This window comes from Xenopus tropicalis, chromosome 9, assembly GCF_000004195.4.
Source record: "Xenopus tropicalis strain Nigerian chromosome 9, UCB_Xtro_10.0, whole genome shotgun sequence".
NCBI classification, from domain to species: domain Eukaryota; kingdom Metazoa; phylum Chordata; class Amphibia; order Anura; family Pipidae; genus Xenopus; species Xenopus tropicalis.
In genome coordinates, this window is record NC_030685.2 from 16,506,754 (window position 1) to 16,529,399 (window position 22,646).

Here is a 22,646-nt window from a genome sequence, read left to right on the forward strand (position 1 = left end):
AATCTTCACGTGTATGGGGACCTTTAGGCCTTGGAAATGTAGATAAAGTCTCATTTGATCATGCATACGATTACATTGAGATAAGATTTTAAAAAGGAATAAAAGAAAGAAGGATTGGTATGTGGAAATCCACTCAACATCAAGTGAGGTCTAAGGGTGAAGACACACAGAGCTACTAGTAGCAGCTACTTGTCGTGGCTACTAAAATAGACAATGCTGATCATTTACTGATAATTGTCTCTACGTGTGTTTTAGCAAAAGGAAATTCTCAGTATTGTCTATAGCAGGGTATTTTCTGGAGTTTAGTAGCCATGACAAGTAGCTGCTACTAGTAGCTCTGTGTGTCTTCACCCTAAAAAGTATAAGAAGACAATGAGAGCATGAGAAAACCTGACAAGTATATGACGAGTATAGCTATGGGTTCCAGATACTATAATTGTGCCTCCTTCACTTATAGCTGGTTGCCAAGTATATTAGGAGAAACACTGTTGGAAGTAGAACAGAGTAGAAGGAGAAAAGACAGACAGAGGTTTAAAGGAGAAGGAAAGGCTAATAAAGAGTTAATCTCAAGCTGCAGGCATACCTTCAGTTCTCTCAATAGTGCCCTTAAGTCTCCCCATATTTCTCCTGTTCAGATGTTAGAAGCCTCATAGGAAAAAAAAACACTGAGCTGTGTAAAGAAAGTTCCCATAATGCCTCACTCCTGCACCAAGACCAAGACAGGTGTATGCTCAGTTAGTAAGACTATGGGGCTGATTTACTAATCCACGAATCCGAATCCCGAATGGGAAAAAAACGGATTGGAAACGAACATTTTGTGACTTTTTCGTATTTTTTGCGATTTTTTCATCACCGTCGCGACTTTTTCGTAGCCGTTACGACTTGTGCGAATTGTCGCGACTTTTTCATAGCCATTACAAATTTCGTGAATTGTCGCAACTTTTTCATAGCCATGATGACTTTCGTGAATTGTCGCGACTTTTTCATAGCCATTATGACTTTCGTGAGTTGTCGCGACTTTTTCATAGCCATTATGACTTTCGTGAGTTGTTGCGACTTTTTCATAGCCATTATGACTTTCGTGAGTTGTCGCGACTTTTTCATAGCCATTATGACTTTCATGAGTTGTTGCGACTTTTTCATAGCCATGATGACTTTCGTGAATTGTCGCGACTTTTTCATTGCCATTATGACTTTCATGAGTTGTCGCGACTTTTTCATAGCCATGATGACTTTCATGAGTTGTCGCGACTTTTTCATAGCCATTATGACTTTCGTGAGTTGTCGCGACTTTTTCATAGCCATTATGACTTTCGAAAAAAAGTCGCAAAATACCGATCATTACGAAAAAAACGCATTCAGACGCTTTTCGGACGTTCGTGGATTAGTAAATGTGCCCCTATGAGTCAGCTTCCTGCTGATTGGCTCAGATCCACATTCGTAAGGGGGGAGTGAGTTCTTGGCATTCTTGAGAGGGGGGGGAGAGAGGAGAGAGCTGCGTGTCTCTGGCAGAGCAAAACAGACACAACAAATCTTTTGACAGAGGACTCAGTGCAGCGTTTCTGTGAGTGCTTATGGCTGTATTTACATAGACCTTTCTGATAAAGCTTACTGAGTTTTTACCTTTCCTTCTGCTTTAAGAACAATAGAGGGTTAGGAATTCATATAACAAGAGGCAGATTCATTATAATGGAAAAGATCTTTTTGTGTATTTGCAAAGTAAGACAGTTTATTTTTGTTTGCTCTACAGAGTCAATGCTTTCAACTTGAACTTCGCCAAGACTGCAACTAATAACAGGAGGGACATCTTCAACTTTTTTGCAAACTACAATGTAAAAGGTAAGAGAAGCTCTGTATTCATATAACATTCCACTACCATTTAGCTCATGTTAGGCGTCTTGGTATGAACAAAGTTGGGTGCCTTCTTCTCCAATAACGACATATATTATTATGTCCTTACTAACAGGTAGCGGTTGTGGCACCACATTGACCTCCTTCGAGTGGGTTCAAAAGACCTTAGCGAGTTTTTCCACCTTGGCAACCTATGAACAGATTATATCGTACAGATCTGATTTCAACCCTGTAAGTAATTGATGCTACTGAACATGTAGTGCAAAATAAAGGTAGGATAATAAAGTGAGCGTACCTGGGAGTTATAAACATGGAAAATGCCACAATGTGGTGTGTATGGGTCAGTGTATGGGGCAGTGTATGGGGCAGTGTATGGGTCAGTGTATGGGTCAGTGTATGGGTCAGTGTATGGGTCAGTGTATGGGGCAGTGTATGGGGCAGTGTATGGGGCAGTGTATGGGGCAGTGTATGAGGCAGTGTATGGGCAGTGTATGGGGCAGTGTATGGGGCAGTGTATGGGGCAGTGTATGAGGCAGTGTATGGGGCAGTGTATGGGGCAGTGTATGAGGCAGTGTATGGGGCAGTGTATGGGGCAGTGTATGGGGCAGTGTATGGGGCAGTGTATGGGGCAGTGTATGGGGCAGTGTATGGGGCAGTGTATGGGGCAGTGTATGGGTCAGTGTATGGGGCAGTGTATGAGGCAGTGTATGGGGCAGTGTATGGGGCAGTGTATGGGGCAGTGTATGGGTCAGTGTATGGGGCAGTGTATGAGGCAGTGTATGGGGCAGTGTATGGGTCAGTGTATGGGTCAGTGTATGGGGCAGTGTATGAGGCAGTGTATGGGGCAGTGTATGAGGCAGTGTATGGGGCAGTGTATGGGTCAGTGTATGGGTCAGTGTATGGGGCAGTGTATGAGGGCAGTGTATGGGGCAGTGTATGGGCAGTGTATGGGGCAGTGTATGGGGCAGTGTATGGGCAGTGTATGGGGCAGTGTATGGGGCAGTGTATGAGGCAGTGTATGGGGCAGTGTATGGGGCAGTGTATGGGGCAGTGTATGGGGCAGTGTATGGGGCAGTGTATGGGGCAGTGTATGGGGCAGTGTATGGGGCAGTGTATGGGGCAGTGTATGGGGCAGTGTATGGGGCAGTGTATGGGGCAGTGTATGGGGCAGTGTATGGGGCAGTGTATGAGGCAGTGTATGGGGCAGTGTATGGGGCAGTGTATGGGGCAGTGTATGGGGCAGTGTATGGGGCAGTGTATGGGTCAGTGTATGGGGCAGTGTATGGGTCAGTGTATGGGGCAGTGTATGGGGCAGTGTTGGGATCTGGCAGAGATACTTCATAGGTGGAAAACAAGATGGAAGAAAGTTCTTCCTAAAACCACTTCTACAAGGAGTAGCTGAACTTTGTGAGTGGGGCTCTCTGTTGTGACATTGGTCACTCCCATTGGACCACTAGACCAGATCCCTTATGGCTTTTTGAAAGAAAAATATGGGAGGTTAACACTTTCACAGAAACTATAGTAGAATTAGAAAAACCAAAAAATAATTGCAAACTGACCATTTATACAACCCTTTACCGAGGCAATTTATTAGTAAGTGTAACACTTGTTTGGCTATGAAAGGGTTAAAACCAGACTAGTAGTTGTATGGAGAGCATGTGTTACATGCGACTCCCTTTCTTAGGATTGGCCTTCGCTTAGGCGGAAGAGACCTGACCAGACATGAGGGTGTAGTTGGACTACGACTCACTGGAGCTGTGTAGTGCAGTTGGTCAAAATGGATGCCAGAAAGGTTCTTGTAGTGAACTATTAACAAGTTTATTGTCCAAGACAATGCAATGATGATGCAGGGTTATCATATACTCACAGATAGGCAGATATAGATGGTAAAGGGTAGCAGAGGAACAAGAGAGGATGCACACCGGTTTACCCCAAATCTGTTGGGAGTCTGGGCAGGGTAAATGCACCTGTCAGCTTGGCACCCCTTAGGAAACAGTCTGGATACCTTGTTCCTCAGGTTGATAACCCCTAGCGTGAGAGTCCTCCGTGTGAGTAGGGATCAGGGTTTGTTCTGGCCTGTCTCCTATCTCTACTCCATGGCCCTACGCGGAGGGTACTTTCAAATCTATTATCCTGGTGGAGCTGAGCTGCTCTTGCTAAATAAGCCTGACTACCTCACTCTTTGTGCTATGACAAACCTGCTGTTTCTGCCTAAACCTGGTTCACGGGGCCCTGTCCCCGACTTTCTCCAGAGGGATGATGTCCTTGGAGGCAAAAATGGCTTTACTGGGGCCTAAGGTCTGCTCCCAGGCTCGATGGAGCTCTGCTTGGAAGGCAGACTGCAGCCAAAGAGGAAGCCACTCCTTCTTGCAAGACACTATATCAGCCTGCAGGGGGCATGAACAACTTGACTAACCTATAGGGAATACAGTTACATAACTGAAACCTGAGTATAAGGGCTTCTGCCCAATAACAGTAAAGGTGTGAAGAGGTAGGGTATAATATAAAGCCATAGGGAACTTAACCCTATGGGTCCCTACACACATTTCATATATTTTTTCTTCTTTCATAGTACGAACCTGGGGTGATCAAAATTTTGACAATGGACCAAATCGGAGACATGATTGTAAATTCCAACACGCTGCAAAGCCCGGACGACAGTGTTTTACTATTTAATTACCTAAAAACACAGACAGTCACCGAGGTCGACATCGTTATGACGAGGTTTACAGCGACAGCGACACAGGTAAGCAGAGACTATTGAGTATTATTGCAGAATCAGGGTAATATTTACCACTAGTGACGAGCGAATCTGTCCCTTTTCTATTCTGAATCTATTCTGAAACCCAGGGGCACATTTACTAATCCACGAACGTCCGAAAAGCGTCCGAATGCGTTTTTTTTCGTAATGATCGGTATTTTGCGAATTTTTCGAGCTCAATACGAAAAGTCGCGACAATGCACGAAAGTCGTAATGGCTATGAAAAAGTCGCGACAACTCACGAAAGTCATAACGGCTATGAAAAAGTCGCGACAATGCACAAAATTTGTAATGGCTATGAAAAAGTCGCGACAATTCGCGCAAGTCGTAACGGCTACGAAAAAGTTGCGAAAAAATCGCAAAATGTTCGTTTCCAATCCGATTTTTTCCCATTCGGGATTCGGATTCGTGGATTAGTAAATCAGCCCCCTAATGTGCAACTTTTTCAAAATTGAGAACAATTTAAAAAAAAAAAAAAATTACCATCTGTAGTGATGAGCGAATCTATCCCGTTTCGCTTCGCCGAAAAACCCATGAATCTTTCAAAAGATTTGTGAAACAGCAAAAATGTTGCGTGGCAATTCTGTGCCAAAAAACGAGAATGCGTCAATTTTTTTTTTGTACATGCGCAACAATTTCTTTTTTTCCGCAGCAAATTTTGCCGCCCGTTTCGGGAAAAAAATAACCAATGGTGTAACGTAGAAATTCGCAGCGAATCCATGCCTGCCAGATTATTTCGCCCATCACTAACCATCTGTGAAATTCTAACTTCTATTGTTAAGAGCTGTCGTTACATAAATTTCAGGGGGTAATTTATCAACACTCAAATTCTAATTTTTCAAAAAAAATTGGCGCAAAAACTCCCAAATTCGAATTATGGTTTTCAGAACTCGAGTGTTAGAAATTCATTAAGCACAAAAAATTCCCCAAACTAGAATTTAAAACTTCACTATTTAAAAGCTTGCGAGTCTACTTAGAAGTCAATGGGGGTCATTTATCAACAGTGGGCAAATTTGCCCGTGGGCAGTAACCCATGGCAACCAATCAAATTGTTATACTCATTGTTCTGCCTACAGCTGGCTGAAAAAAAGATAATCACTGATTGGTTGGTATGGGTTACTGCCCATGGGCAAATGTGCCCACTGTTGATAAATGAGCCCCAATGAGAGTTGTACAGGTATGGGACCTATTATCCAGAATGCTCGGGACCTGGGGTTTTCTGGATAAGGAATCCCATCAATTTTTTTTTTTGAGAATTAGTTAGACCCATTGAAAATGAATATGAATTAGACGCACTGGAGTATTTATGGTTTTAGCCAAGCAAACATTGTATTTTTTAATATATAGTGATAGGCGAAAAAATTTGCCAGGCATGGATCTGCTGAGAAATTTCCGTATTTTGCCATTGGTGAAAATTCGCCGTAGAAAAATTTGCAGTGCGTCCAAAAATTGTTGTGTGCATCATAATAATTGGCGCTCGTCAAAAAGAATTAACAAAAACATTTTTTTTGACAAGTGACAGTTTTGCTGTATCGCAAATTTTTCGCGAATCTTTTGAAAAAAAATCGCAAATTCGCGAACCGGGACAGATTCGATCACTATTATTATATACAAAAACAAATAAGCCTTCCCGGCTTTGGCCGAATTCCCAATCCTTTGACGTGGAATTCGGCCGAATCTCCAGATATATATTTGATTTAGGGCATGAATAAATAATACATATAAATTCATTGTCCGTCTTTCACTTCCAGAAAAAGATTAACATTGAAAATGTGGAGGTGGGAAGTTACATCCTTCTGAATTATTTGCAAATTGAGGCTCCGCAGATGCAAAGCTTCACCACTGTGCAACTTGTGGAGATGTTTGAGCAACGGATCTACTTCTTTATCCAGTTCTTCACCCCCCAAACCCTTAATCTCATCCCTGTCCAAGACTGTAACACTCTCACTTCCATGTAAGTGTTGGCTGGGGGTAAAGTTGAGTGTAATGGCATCACCTGGAATTCACTAGAAATCACACAAGAAGCCTGTATTAGTGGCCCTACTATGTATTTGGGGTGTCTATGGGGCACATTTACTTACTCACGAACGGGCCGAATGCGTCCGATTGGGTTTTTTTCGTAATGATCGGTATTTTGCGATTTTTCGGAAAATTGTCGCGACTTTTTCGTAGCCATTCCGAAAGTTGCGCAAAATCTGGCGATTTTTTCGTAGCGTTAAAACTTGCGCAAAAAGTCGCGCCTTTTTCGTCGCCATTCCGAAAGTTGCGCAAAATGTTGAGATTTTTTCGTAGCGTTAAAACTTGCGCGAAAAGTCGCGCCTTTTAAGTTTTAAAGCTACGAAAAAAATTGCTTGATTTTGCGCAACTTTCGGAATGACTACGAAAAAGTCGCGTTTTTTCGTGCAAGTCGTAATGGCTACGAAAAACTCGCGTTTTTTCGCGCAGATCGTATTGGTAACGAAAAAGTCGCGACAATTTCCGTAAAGGCGCCAAAAAAAACCCGCAAAAAATACGAAAAAGTCGCAAAATGTTCGTTTTCCAATCGGAATTTTTCCAATTCGGATTTGGATTCGTGGGTTAGTAAATGTGCCCCTAAGCCTGTATTAGTGGCCCTACTATGTATTTGGGGTGTCTATGTGTAGAAGTCTTTATTTCCTTAAGAAGGAATCTTCACATACACTGTGAGATGGTATGGAAGGTTTTACAACATCTTTCAAGGGACACTCAACCCAACCATAAAGCTGTCCCACTGCGCCCCCCATAGTTCTCTATAGAAATTGATGAAAAACATAATTACACATGGAAACCAGTTCACCAATAAGAATTTTACTGACCAGAAACTGACCAATGAGAATGCTGATTCCCAGCACTGTGTCAGGCCCCTTGCTGGTACCTTACATATAGAGATAATTATGTCATTATTTCCCCTCATTATATGACACAGGAATCAGACATGGGGATAAAGGGACAGACTTGTTCAGTGCTGGGAAACTGGGCTTAATGCTCCCAACTCCAATTGCAGGAACAGAGAACAGGGAGCCGGATTTACACAGATCAGCTGGGATTCTCATTGGAGAGCCTGAAAAGTTTTATTGGGCAATACTGCTTTAAAAATACAACCCTGATGTTGCTGGACTACAGCTCCCAGCATGCCTCTGCCTCTATATGTTACATTATTCTGGGATTTCTAGTCCAGCAAAGTTTGGTTGAGCAGTGCAGCATATATCTTCCATATCTTCCATTACATTGCTGTCATACCCAGTTTCTCCCGTGCTTCAGCTCCCAGTATTTTGCTGCATATTATCGAAGTGTTTATGCAATCATAGAGATAGATCGTTACAGCAACAAGGCATTCACCAAGTCCTCCAGAGTTCCAACCAATTATTGCAGAAAGTGTTAAAATAGTGTTAAGCTCTGAACACCAAAAAATGCCCTTCTGAAGATCATTACATGACAGGTTGCCCCAGGGACTGGTCCCATTGCCATCTTGGAGTCAGGGAGGATTTTTTTCCCGTCTGCGGCAAATTAGAGAGGCTTCAGATGGGGGTTTTTGCCTTCCTCTGGCTCAACTAGTAGTTAGGCAAGTTATATATAGGCATTATGGTTGAACGTGATGGACGTACGTCTTTTTTCAACCTAACTTACTATGTTACAGAGTAACAGAGTAAAGGGTGAGGAGGGTAAAAAAGGCAAGTTTATAAGAATATATAACATGGTATAGTATATCAGGCATCCTAATAGGGACTCCCCATACTCATTGTCCAAAGCTACGTTTTATCGAAAGCCTTTATAAATCAAATAGTATTTACGTTACCTGTTAACCAGCATGTCTGCAATTTATGTATTACAGTGTGGCCATTTTTAACCAAGCATATGGCATCATGTCATCGGATACCAGGACGTACATTGTAAACTGGATTGTCAGTAGTCTGAAGAGCACAGAATTGCAAGGTAATTTCACAATAAGTATAGTATGGCCCAGTCAGTTGGACAGTACCAAGGCAGAATGATACAAGGAAGATGCTTGCAGTCTTCATTGTATGAAGGTGTTTATTACCAGCAGCAAAGTTAGCGTGTCCTATCTAACATCCATCTTGGTGGACCCTTGTGGCAGAGGATACCTAGTTTTAACCACATTATGCTACCCAAGGTGTAGGTCATGAAACGTGAATATCTTAATCCACATTACTGAAACAGAGCATAACCACTTTGGCCTTCGGCAATGGTTCTCAACCTACCATCACAGAAATCATGGCCTCAACCATTAAGTCGCTACTATAGTTTTGAAAACTAGACTTGGACTTCAAGTTGCTTGATGATGCCTTCCAGGAGGTTGTTATGGCCCCTAGGCTAAACATAGTAACATGACCAGCCAACCTAACATCTAATATGGAAGAGAAACTGCCCACTGTAGGGAAAACATGGGCAAACACAGCAATTACTCCATGTATGAGGAGCAAGATGTCCACTTGAGCCTCAGCAGATTTGCAAATTAGCCTCATAGTTATGGCTAAACACATATATCGACTGACCTCTTTGTGATAACCATAATATCTATTAATGTGTATGAAGATTTTCATTCATCCAGGTCATAGTATATCTAGTATAAATCTAAAGCAACTGGACTTGTTTGGTAATCATTGAAGACGTTTCACTACTCATCCGAGCAGCTTCTGAAGAAGCTGCTCGGATGAGTAGTGAAACGTCTTCAATGATTACCAAACAAGTCCAGTTGCTTTAGATTTATTTATACTAGAAATATCTATTAATGATAACATTTGTCTGATGAAGGTTGTTCCTTATCACTTATTTGTTTCCTTTCTCCGCCAGGCTGTTATAGTCCCGACCAGCCCCAGTTAGAGTGGATAGACATCACATGGAAAAGTTTCTTCTCAAATGTTCTCCTGGTAGATGTGCTTCAAGTGAACCCAAGCTTTAATATAGTAAGTTCTGGATACTGGAACTTCAAAGGGAACATGTAAAGGTCAGATGTTGTTAGATGCCCAGGAATGTGGGGATGAGCATTGATATTTTTCTTCCAGATTGCATCCATCCAGAATACCACCATTGAACAGAAAGTTGAAGCCATCATGATCTCCGATGCTTTGGTTAATGTAACTACAATGGAAATTGTGCTGCAAAGTCTAAAGGGGAGCTGCGTCCCTCTGAATTCCATCTTTGAATTTTTGCGTTATTTCAACATTGCATTCCAAAAGGTAACTATAGTATCAATCTTTCATTTCCTATTTCATAGGCGGAGCTTGCAGAACTGTAATGTCCCATGGCTCCAGGTTGTTTATTGGTGCTTGTTAATCAGAAATGTGGGGCCACAATAAGAACAAGGGACACTGGTAATGAAAGAAGGTCCCTATATGAGAGGTGGTATTAGTACAGGTATGGGACCTGTTATCCAGAATGCTTGGGACCTGGGGTTTTCCGGATAAGAGATCTTTCCGTAATTTGGATCTCCGTAACTTCAGTCTGCTAAAAATCATTTGCATATTGAATAAACCTAATAGGATTTTTTTTGCCCCCCAATAAGGGGTAATTATATCTTAGTTGGGATCAAGTACAGGTACTGTTTTATTATTACAGAGAAAAGGGAATCATTTAACCATGAAATAAACCCAATAGGGCTGTTCTGTCCCCAATAAGGGGTAATTATATCTTAGTTGGGATCAAGTACAGGTACTGTTTTATTATTACAGAGAAAAGGGAATCATTTAACCATTAAATAAACCCAATAGGACTGTTCTGCCCCAATAAGGGGTAATTATATCTTAGTTGGGATCAAGTACAGGTACTGTTTTATTATTACAGAGAAAAGGGAATCATTTAACCATTAAATAAACCCAATAGGGCTGTTCTGCCCCAATAAGGGGTAATTATATCTTAGTTGGGATCAAGTACAGGTACTGTTTTATTATTACAAAGAAAAGGGAATCATTTAACCAATAAATAAACCCAATAGGGCTGTTCTGCCCCCAATAAGGGGTAATTATATCTTAGTTGGGATCAAGTACAGGTACTGTTTTATTATTACAGAGAAAAGGGAATCATTTAACCATGAAATAAACCCAATAGGGCTGTTCTGCCCCCAATAAGGGGTAATTATATCTTAGTTGGGATCAAGTACAAGGTTTTGTTTTATTATTACAGAGAAAAGGGAAATCATTTTGTAAAAATAAAATAAGGGATCCTATACCTGTACTGTATATCAAGCTTGCCCATTGAAGTGGCTTCCTGATGATGTTGAGTTACAACTTTACACATCCCCCAATAGCCCCAAAGGCCCCTTCCAATACCTGATTGGGGGGTAAAAGAGCAAATGTTGAGATGTTCCTTTCTTTCTTGGGCAGCTTACAGTTCAGACCATGTCAGCAGATGTACGGCAACTGGTCATGGTCTTCCTCTTCGACAATATGGCAGTAAATTTCAAATTCATCACAGCGGAACAGATGGCAACTATTTCCGTTAGCTTCCAATACTTCCTCCCTGGCATTACCGCAGAGGTGCTGAATCTGATCCCACTGGATATCAGCTGCAGTTATTTTTCTGATTTGTGAGTAATTATTCATTGCTGAAAGAGTTAATTTAATGCCACAACGTTCACTTTTAGTATCATTCGGCCTCTATGCGATATTCTATGATCATTTGGGTTGGGTATGTTAATTCTCATGCTGGAAACGTTCTAGTAGCTGTACTGAAAAATAACGTATGATTACGTTACCAGGTTTATTACATGTAGTAACCAGGCATTTATTTATGGAGTTAAGGTAATGTAATAAATATAATAATATATAGCCTCCTTTCTGGTTGACTGGTTCAGTGAGTCTAGGAACTGGAAAACATTTCAAATTTCAGTTGGGAGAGAGGTAAAAATAACATAGGTTGGTTCCTTGCTCATTCATATAGAAATAAAGGCCACACCCCCTTCTTCTTTTGTATATACCCCCATGTCTGACACCTTCCTGGTTGCCTGGGTCAGTGCCCTTAGGTCAATCCACACTCACCAGCACACCCTGGCCTTTCCACTCTGTTCCACCTGGTGCACAGAACTTTTAGAGACGTCGGTACTCTCCACCACGATCCAAAATTGCACAAAATACCGGCACAACAGGATTTGTTTTAGCGGGATAAACCCTGCTGATTTTAATAGTAGCAAACCATGTAACGTTTCTGACGAAGGGGCGTGCCCCCGAAACGTTACATGGTTTGCTACTATTAAAATCAGCAGGGTTTATCCCGCTAAAACAAATCCTGTTGTGCCGGTATTTTGTGCAATTTTGGATCAGTGCCCTTAGGTACCATAAGGCAATTTAAGTGTCAGTTTGCAGAGAGGCTCCATATACATGCCTCGCAGGGACCCATTTAGACATAATTTGAGCTTCCAAGTTCCTCATTAAATGGAAGTCCTTCCTTGAATTCTGAATGTAACCCTTTTTCTAATCATTTTCTTCAGATTCTCTGCTTTCAGTGGAGTTTTTAGCCTCCTGAGCGATGACCTCAGGAATCAGGTATTCAACAGAATTATCAGTTACTTGAACTACAATTCTGCCCTCGCCAGCACCACAGGTACGGTTATACCTCCATCTGCCCAATAAACAATGCCATTTATTGCTTTAATTGGAACATGAATTACATGCTATTTCAGTAGTCTGTAGCTACTAATTAGATGTTTGCTTTTAAGGAACCAATGCAGTTAGACTAATGAAAGCAAACTGCTTATTGGTCATCAAAAACATTGGAAATCTTTATTCAGTTTTTGCATAATTAAATATATATATATATATATAGTGAATAAAGTACCCCCTATTGTAAAATATAGGGATTTTATAAGTCATTGAGGAGTTCCATGTGCCTATAAAGGCACAAGGCTGCAGGGTGAGTTATTCAGGGAACTCTGAGTATCACTCATGTATTATAAGGGATAATGTACCCCCTACTGTAAATGATAAGGATATTAGCAGTCACTGAGGGGTTCTGTGCCCATATAAAGGCACAAGGCTGCAGGCTGAGTTATACAGGGAACTCTGAGTATCACTCATGTATTATAAGGGATAATGTACCCCCTACTGTAAATGATAAGGATATTAGCAGTCACTGAGGGGTTATGTGCCCATATAAAGGCACAAGGCTGCAGGCTGAGTTATACAGGGAACTCTGAGTATCACTCATGTATTATAAGGGATAATGTACCCCCTACTGTAAATGATAAGGATATTAGCAGTCACTGAGGGGTTCTGTGCCCATATAAAGGCACAAGGCTGCAGGCTGAGTTATACAGGGAACTCTGAGTATCACTCATGTATTATAAGGGATAATGTACCCCCTACTGTAAATGATAAGGATATTAGAAGTCACTGAGGGGTTCTGTGCCCATATAAAGGCACAAGGCTGCAGGCTGAGTGCTTTTATACAGGTTATGGAGCTCAGCGGTGATATCCTCATATTTTACATGAGGGTTTACATTTTAACAGGGGTTACTTTATTTATTATAATATACAAGTTTCAGTGAGTCATGTGACAGAAATGACATCACTAAGCCCCAATTATAACTGATGACATCACCAAGCACCGTTTATAAGGATATAATTTACAGTTTGGTCCCATAGGGAAATGACCAAACTGTTCATGATATAAATAATCTATAATATAATAGTAATTATAATACAAGTATATAAAGTGTCTCTTGCTCTCCTTCCAGGCACAGTCTGCAGTAGCTTATACACAAACAGTGAAACTTACATGAACAACATTTTCTTCAACTTTTCCTATTACGCCACGATTTATCAACTGGACTTGTACTACGTTAATTTCAATGCGGTAAGCTTCTGTCTATGCTGTATGCCTAGCAACATGTTATTTTGCCTACCTAATGGGGACATAGACACCTAAATATACAATATAGAACTCAAGGGCTGATCCCACTCTCTCATTGCTGTAGCCATTGAAGGGATGGAAAGGCACTAGGGGGCACATTTACTAACCCACGAACGGGCCGAATGCGTCCGATTGCGTTTTTTTTCGCAATGATCGGTAATTTTGCGTTTTTTTCGGCGTCTTTACAATTTTTGCGTAAAAACGCGAGTTTTTCGGCGTCTTTACGATTTTTGTGTAAAAACGCGAGTTTTTCGTAGCCATTACAAAAGTTGCGCAAAGTCGCGATTTTTTCGTAGCATTAAAACTTGCGCGAAACGTCGCGCCTTTTAAGTTTTAACGCTACGAAAAAGGCGCGACTTTGCGCGCAAGTGTTAACGCTACAAAAAAATCGCGACTTTGCGCAACTTTCGTAAAGACGCCGAAAAACTCGCGTTTTTACGCAAAAATCGTAAAGACGCCGAAAAACTCGCGTTTTTACGCAAAAATCGCAAAGACGCCGAAAAAAAATCACAAAAAATACGAAAAAGTCGCAAAATGTTCGTTTCCAATCGGAATTTTTCCAATTCGGATTCGAAATCGTGTCTTAGTAAATCAGCCCCTAGGAGTTTTACCTTCCAAAGGATGTAAAATTCCTCTATTTTGAGCATTTTCCCCCCCTGTTTGTAGCTTTAATATCTTTGCTATTTAGACTTTTGGTATCTTTTACAGTATGACGTTCTGGAGGTGCTTTCTGCCACCCAACTGGCCAACCTGCTAATGAACACCACAGCCATTAGGAATCAGATGCAGGCTGTACCCATTCTGGTCGAGCTATCGAAACGCAACAGCTACAAAGACGTTTCTGCTTTCATGGTGGAGTGTAACAGAGTGGCACAAGAGGTTAGTATTCCAATATTCAGTGCTCCACCCAAAGACACATAAACCAGGAGAAGATTAAAGGAGAAGGAAAGGCTAATAAAGAGTTAATCTCAAGCTGCAGGCATACCTTCAGTTGTCTCAATAGTGCCCTTAAGTCTCCCCATATCTCTCCCGTTCAGATGATCAGAAGCTTCATAGGAAAAAAAAACACTGAGCTGTGTAAAGAAAGTTCCCATAATGCCTCACTCCTGCACCGAAACAGAGACCCCTGTACATGCTCAGTTAGTTAGACTAAGGGGCCCATTTACTTACTCACGAACGGGTCGAAATGAGTCCGATTGCGTTTTTTTCGTAATGATCGGTATTTTGCGATTTTTTTCGTATTTTTTGCGATTTTTTCGGCGTCTTTACGAATTTTTCGTTACCAATACGATTTTTGCGTAAAAACGCGAGTTTTTCGTAGCCATTGCGAAAGTTGCGTAAAATCTGGCGATTTTTCGTAGCGTTAAAACTTGCGCAAAAAGTTGCGCTTTTTTCGTAGCGTTAAAACTTACGCGAAACTTCGCACCTTTAAAGTTTTAACGCTACGAAAAAGGCGCAACTTTTCGTGTAAGTTTTAACGCTACGGAAAAATCGGGCGATTTTACGCAACTTTCGTAATGGCTACGAAAAACTCGCGTTTTTACGCAAAAATCGTATTGGTAACGAAAAATTCGTAAAGACGCCGAAAAAATCGCAAAAAATACAAAAAAAAGTCGCAAAATGTTCGTTTTCAAGTCGGAACTTTTCCAATTCGGGTCGGATTCGTGGGTTAGTAAATCAGCCCCCAAGAGTCAGCTTCCTGCTGCTTGGCTCAGATCCACATTCCTAAGGGGGGAGAGGGAGTTCTTAGCATTCTTGAGGGAGGGGGGAGCAGGAGAGGGGAGAGAGGAGAGAGCTGTGTGTCTCTGGCACAGGAAAACAGACACAACTAATCTTTTGACAGAGAACTCAGTGCAGCGTTTCTGTGAGTGCTTATGGCTGTATTTACATAGACCTTTCTGATAAAGCTTACTTACCTTTAAAGGCCCATGTAAAGGCTGAACTGGGCTTAGTGTAGAAGGATATCTATACATCTGTAGATTTATGGTATCTCTCAGCAAAATGAAGGGAAGCCATCTTGCAAGGGTATTGTAACACAGAAGAAGGGCTATGGGAGGTAATGACCAGATTAAGAAACAATAGCAGCTAAGGAAAGGCTAAAACTGCAATGTAGTTAAGTGAAAACAAAAAAGAAAACAAACTTTTTAATATTCCCATTACACAAAAGCGGAAAATAAGATAAAACATGATAGATGCCTGTATTGTTCTGTTTCATTGCAGAGGAACATTGTGGTGCTTCCAGACGCTAACGTTCAGTATCTGATATACCAAACAGTCTGGAGTGTCGTCTCTCTGAATCTGCAAACACCCGCGGATTATACCGCTTGGTTTGGCAAGAAGTTGGACCTTTTGCTGCCCAGTATGGCTGTACAGGAAATCAACCTCCTTCCTTTGAACGTCGACTGCACCGCCCAGTCCGCCATGTAAGGCTTCCCCCTTTGTAACCATTGCAGATAATTCTAAAATAAAATATGAATTCCTTATCAAACGCAGGTGCATATTCTAGCACAGTGTATCTAATATAATCATAATATACAGTTGGGTCATTTCCCTATGGGACCAAACTATAATTTAAATCCTTATAAATGGTGCTTAGTGATGTCATCAGTTATAATCGGAGCTTAGTGATGTAATTTCTGTCACATGACTCACTAAAACTTGTATATTATAATAAATAAAGTACCCCTATTGTAAAATATGAGGATATTAGAAGTCACCTCGGAGTTCCATAACCTGTATAAAAGAAAGAGGCCTTCGGCCTTGTGCTTTTATAGGGTCATAGAACTCTAAGGTGACTTATAATATCCCTATATGTTACAATAGGGGGTACTTTATTCACTATATATTATAAGGAACTCCTCGGGGGCTTATAATATCCCTATATGTTACAATAGGGGGTACTTTATTTACTATATATTATAAGGAACTCCTCGGGGGCTTATAATATCCCTATATGTTACAATAGGGGGCACTTTATTCACTATATATTATAAGGAACTCCTTGGTGACTTATAATATCCCTATATGTTACAATAGGGGGTACTTTATTCACTATATATTATAAGGAACTCCTCGGGGACTTATAATATCCCTATATGTTACAATAGGGGGTACTTTATTCACTATATATTATAAGGAACTCCTCGGGGGCTTATAATATCCCTATATGTTACAATAGGGGGCACTTTATTCACTATATATTATAAGGAACTCCTCGGGGGCTTATAATATCCCTATATGTTACAATAGGGGGCACTTTATTCACTATATATTATAAGGAACTCCTTGGTGACTTATAATATCCCTATACGTTACAATAGGGGGTACTTTATTCACTATATATTATAAGGAGCTCCTCGGGGGCTTATAATATCTCTATATGTTACAATAGGGGGCACTTTATTCACTATATATTATAAGGAACTCCTCGGGGGCTTATAATATCCCTATATGTTACAATAGGGGGCACTTTATTCACTATATATTATAAGGAACTCCTCGGGGGCTTATAATATCCCTATATGTTACAATAGGGGGCACTTTATTCACTATATATTATAAGGAACTCCTTGGTGACTTATAATATCCCTATATGTTACAATAGGGGGTACTTTATTCACTATATATTATAAGGAACTCCTCGGGGACTTATAATATCCCTATATGTTACAATAGGGGGTACTTTATTCACTATATATTATAAGGAACTCCTCGGGGGCTTATAATATCCCTATATGTTACAATAGGGGGCACTTTATTCACTATATATTATAAGGAACTCCTCGGGGGCTTATAATATCCCTATATGTTACAATAGGGGGCACTTTATTCACTATATATTATAAGGAACTCCTTGGTGACTTATAATATCCCTATATGTTACAATAGGGGGTACTTTATTCACTATATATTATAAGGAACTCCTCGGGGACTTATAATATCCCTATATGTTACAATAGGGGGTACTTTATTCACTATATATTATAAGGAACTCCTCGGGGGCTTATAATATCCCTATATGTTACAATAGGGGGCACTTTATTCACTATATATTATAAGGAACTCCTTGGTGACTTATAATATCCCTATATGTTACAATAGGGGGTACTTTATTCACTATATATTATAAGGAACTCCTCGGGGACTTATAATATCCCTATATGTTACAATAGGGGGTACTTTATTCACTATATATTATAAGGAACTCCTCGGGGGCTTATAATATCCCTATATGTTACAATAGGGGGCACTTTATTCACTATATATTATAAGGAACTCCTCGGGGGCTTATAATATCCCTATATGTTACAATAGGGGGCACTTTATTCACTATATATTATAAGGAACTCCTTGGTGACTTATAATATCCCTATATGTTACAATAGGGGGTACTTTATTCACTATATATTATAAGGAACTCCTCGGGGACTTATAATATCCCTATATGTTACAATAGGGGGTACTTTATTCACTATATATTATAAGGAACTCCTCGGGGGCTTATAATATCCCTATATGTTACAATAGGGGGCACTTTATTCACTATATATTATAAGGAACTCCTCGGGGGCTTATAATATCCCTATATGTTACAATAGGGGGCACTTTATTCACTATATATTATAAGGAACTCCTCGGTGACTTATAATATCCCTATACGTTACAATAGGGGGTACTTTATTCACTATATATTATAAGGAACTCCTCGGGGGCTTATAATATCTCTATATGTTACAATAGGGGGCACTTTATTCACTATATATTATAAGGAACTCCTCGGGGGCTTATAATATCCCTATATGTTACAATAGGGGGCACTTTATTCACTATATATTATAAGGAACTCCTTGGTGACTTATAATATCCCTATATGTTACAATAGGGGGTACTTTATTCACTATATATTATAAGGAACTCCTCGGGGGCTTATAATATCTCTATATGTTACAATAGGGGGTACTTTATTCACTATATATTATAAGGAACTCCTCGGGGGCTTATAATATCCCTATATGTTACAATAGGGGGTACTTTATTCACTATATATTATAAGGAACTCCTCGGGGGCTTATAATATCCCTATATGTTACAATAGGGGGTACTTTATTCACTATATATTATAAGGAACTCCTCGGTGACTTATAATATCCCTACATTTTACAATAGGGGGTACTTTATTCACTGTATAATATACAGTTGGGTCATTTCCCTATTGGACCAAACTATAAATGATATCCTTATAAATGGTGCTTAGTGATGTCATCAGTTATAATCGAAGCTTAGTGATGTAATATCTGTCACATGACTCACTAAAACTTGTATACTATAATAAACAAATGACCCCCCTGTTGTACTTTATAGAAGTCACCTTGGAGTTCCATAACCTGTATAAAAGCACTCGGCCTTCGGGCTTGTGCCTTTATATGGCCATGGAACTCCTCGGTGACTTATAATATCCGTATATTTTACAATAGGGGGTACTTTATTCACTATATACATATATACACTTCCTTCCTTCAGATCCTACTGATCTTCTGTCTTTCTTACCAAGATGTATCCAACTAAACATCTCAAGTCTGATGATGGTTTAGAGAAGGGATTGATAACATCTTGCCAACTCCTACTCTAAACCACCAGAAGGAATTCTGCATAGTGACTGAGGCAGCCTTTGCTTGTTGATTCCCCTAACCAACCGTCTCTACTCTTTCTATGTTGGCTACAGGGTAGAAGGCTTCAGTAGTGCATTCAGTAGACTCTCCGTGGATCAACGTATGGCTTTTCATACAAGAATCAAGACTTATCTCAGTGATATCAAGGCCTCTTCAGGTAATGTCATATGTAATAAAAGGCACAAGTTTGCCCAGGAGCAGTAACCCGCAGCAACCAATAGGATGCTTTCTTTTAAACAGGTGACCAGTAAATTCTACCTGCTGATTGGTTGCTATGGGTTACTGCACTTGGGCAAACTCAGTGCCTATATAGCACAAGTAATCTAAGACGAACTAAGCAAAGGCCAACTGGGTTGATGGCTTTGTGGGAAATAGTAATAGCCTGATCCTATTGATCCTAGTGGAGTTGTGGCCAATCTATACATATAACTGAAAAGGCATCATATATGGGCTTATAGCCCATTGCTTGTATAGAAAGACACTATAAAGCTATGTCTAACATAGGTATAATCTCATATTAACAGAGAAAATGTTTAGTGGGTCTATAAAATTGCTTTTTTTTTGGGGGGGGGGGGGTAATATTCCATCATTACATGTATAAGAAATAGTATTGCTTTGTCTTCCCGGCAGGCTCTACTTGTAACTCAGGGAAAAGCAGCAGTACGTGGATTGAAAGCAACTACGGGCAGTTTAGCAGCTACGCCTCCCTGCAGGAGTTCCAAAGCTTAGATGTAAACTTCAACACGGTAAGGAATAAGCCTTCTGATGTGTTGGAAAGATTTGTACAGCAGATACGCGAGAAATAATGTTGGTACAAACTGCAAGACCAAGACACTTTATAATACACAAAAGCTTAGAATAGCTGGTAAACAAACTATTATATCATAGATGTGATGTCTTTGGTTCTAATCAGTGCTTATTGATGGCACCAATGTCATGTGAGATATAGAAACTATTATAATGTGACTTCTAATATCCTTATCATTTACAGTAGGGGGTACATTATCCCTTATAATACATGAGTGATACTCAGAGTTCCCTGTATAACTCAGCCTGCAGCCTTGTGCCTTTATATGGGCACAGAACCCCTCAGTGACTGCTAATATCCTTATCATTTACAGTAGGGGGTACATTATCCCTTATAATACATGAGTGATACTCAGAGTTCCCTGTATAACTCAGCCTGCAGCCTTGTGCTTTTATATGGGCACAGAACCCCTCAGTGATACTAATATCCTTATCATTTACAGTAGGGGGTACATTATCCCTTATAATACATGAGTGATACTCAGAGTTCCCTGTATAACTCAGCCTGCAGCCTTGTGCCTTTATATGGGCACAGAACCCCTCAGTGACTGCTAATATCCTTATCATTTACAGTAGGGGGTACATTATCCCTTATAATACATGAGTGATACTCAGAGTTCCCTGTATAACTCAGCCTGCAGCCTTGTGCCTTTATATGGGCACAGAACCCCCGAGTGACTTCTAATATCCTTATCATTTACAGTAGGGGGTACATTATCCCTTTAATACATGTGATACCTAACCAACACACACTGAGTACAGCCTTCATGCAGATTTTATTTGGAAACTAAATTAGCAAATTTTGTTTCTAGATACCTAATGTTTCTTATTCCTTATTACCAGGAGGAGGCGCTGTCGGTATGCACAGGCACTCAGATTGCTGACTTCGTTACCACTTCAGGAGGTTTGAGGGATGAAAAGACCGTCACAACTGTCCTGGAATATCTGGATACCACCCAGGAGTTCCTTACTTTCTACACACAGATAAACACTGTTGCTCCGGTAATTCTACTTCTTATATTCAAGAAATATGGTCAGGCCAGATATGGGTCGGGCAGGCCCGTCGGTAGTGCCCATACACTGGTCTAAGGGACTGATATCGTCAGCTAGAATCGGCCCGTGTATGGGGACCTTTAGTTGAGATGTTTGCTCTCCTAGAGACACCTGAAAGCCCAACTTGAAGGTCATTTAGAGTGAGATTTGGGATGGACATTTATTCCCTGAACCAAACAATGGAGTAGAGAAGTGATCCCCAACCAGTGGCTCAGGGGCCACATATTGTTCACCAACCCCTTGGATGTTGCTCCTAGTGGCCTCAACGTAGGGGCTTAATTTTGAATTTCTGGCTTGGTGACAAGTTTTGGTTGCAAAAAACCAGCCGTGCCGACAAGTAAAACTTCCTGTAGGCTGCCAGTCTGTATAGAGGCTACCAAATAGCCAATCACAGCCCTTACTTGGTCCCCCAAGGAACTTTGTTTATGCTTGTTTTGCTCCCCAACTCTTTTTAAATCTGAATGTGGCAGAGTTTGGGAACCCCCAGACTGCACAAAAAGCTACTGTATGTGCCGTAATTTACTGCCCATTTATGGGGGTACAAATAAGCTTGGGTTCCCCATATCCAGATGCACCACAAGGGGTATAATGTACTAATACCTGCAATAATATATTTTATTACAGAATGACCTGAGGAACAGCCCAGCGATAGACTTGATTGTGCAGGACACCTTTCAGACCATCTCAGTCGATTTTAATAAATTCACCATGGACCAGTGGACACAATGGTTCCAAGTGACCCTTGTAAATGTCCTGTTTGCTGTCAACGTCACAGAAGTATCATTGATCCCATACCCCCTGCCTTGTGATTCCTTCCAGAAAATGTAAGTGCCCCAAATGTAACTGTGAGTCTGATGGATCTAAATGAATTCACACTTTTGCACTTTTACATTGCTCAGTACCAATATAGACCTGTCAATGAAGTGCTCTCTGTACAGAAAGTATCTGGGCGATAAGTAGCCATTTAGCATTTCAGGGGCAATTTTTAAGGTCAATCCTTAGGGTCAATCCTTGAATTAACAGTTCAGTTTCAAAATGCAACCAGGTAAAATGGATAAACTGCGCAAAATAAAAAACATTTCTAATATAGTTAGTTAGGCAAAAATGTAATCTATAAAGGCTGGAGTGCTCAGATGTCTAACATAATAGCCAGAACACTACTTCTTGCTTTCAGCTCTAGTGTTGGGCAACATTTTTTCGCCAGGCATGGATTTGTGGAGAATTTCCGCGTTTCGCCATTGGCGGATTTTTTCACAACAGTCATCACCCATTGGTGCTGTGGGCATAACGGCTTAGAGTTTAGACCATTATTAAGCCTAGGACAAGACTTATCCTATGTTGTACCCCTCCCCATTTTGACTTCTGAGAAGCCCAGCCCCATACCCAGTCATTTTACTGACTAGTTTCTGTACTATCTACAATTAAATATAGGGTTAAACTGATTTGCAAATCATCTCAATCTCTTTTTATTTACACTTCACACAGTGCCCCAGCTTTTTTTTTTTAAACTCACTTGGCTCTCTGGTTTAGAGCAGTTGTTGGACTTTTTCAGTTCAAGCCCCCTTTGAAGGTCCAACTATGGTTCAGGTCCCCATTAGATAATGACAAAATTACTGATATAG

At 40.6% G+C, this 22,646-nt stretch overlaps 1 protein-coding gene across 1 annotated transcript in view; it reads left to right on the top strand.

Annotated features, from left to right (window-relative positions):
* Positions 1–22,646, top strand: part of LOC101733326 — a 58,073-nt gene that overhangs the window by 20,293 nt on the left and 15,134 nt on the right. The window contains exons 21-36 of the mRNA XM_031893419.1: positions 1,751–1,839; positions 1,967–2,082; positions 4,424–4,597; positions 6,364–6,566; positions 8,463–8,563; positions 9,443–9,555; positions 9,655–9,828; positions 10,972–11,174; positions 12,075–12,187; positions 13,320–13,438; positions 14,204–14,374; positions 15,716–15,918; positions 19,218–19,321; positions 19,795–19,910; positions 20,815–20,973; positions 21,649–21,848. Coding sequence (XP_031749279.1) covers positions 1,751–1,839; positions 1,967–2,082; positions 4,424–4,597; positions 6,364–6,566; positions 8,463–8,563; positions 9,443–9,555; positions 9,655–9,828; positions 10,972–11,174; positions 12,075–12,187; positions 13,320–13,438; positions 14,204–14,374; positions 15,716–15,918; positions 19,218–19,321; positions 19,795–19,910; positions 20,815–20,973; positions 21,649–21,848 — 2,358 coding nt within the window. The remainder of the gene's footprint in view (positions 1–1,750; positions 1,840–1,966; positions 2,083–4,423; positions 4,598–6,363; positions 6,567–8,462; positions 8,564–9,442; positions 9,556–9,654; positions 9,829–10,971; positions 11,175–12,074; positions 12,188–13,319; positions 13,439–14,203; positions 14,375–15,715; positions 15,919–19,217; positions 19,322–19,794; positions 19,911–20,814; positions 20,974–21,648; positions 21,849–22,646) is intronic.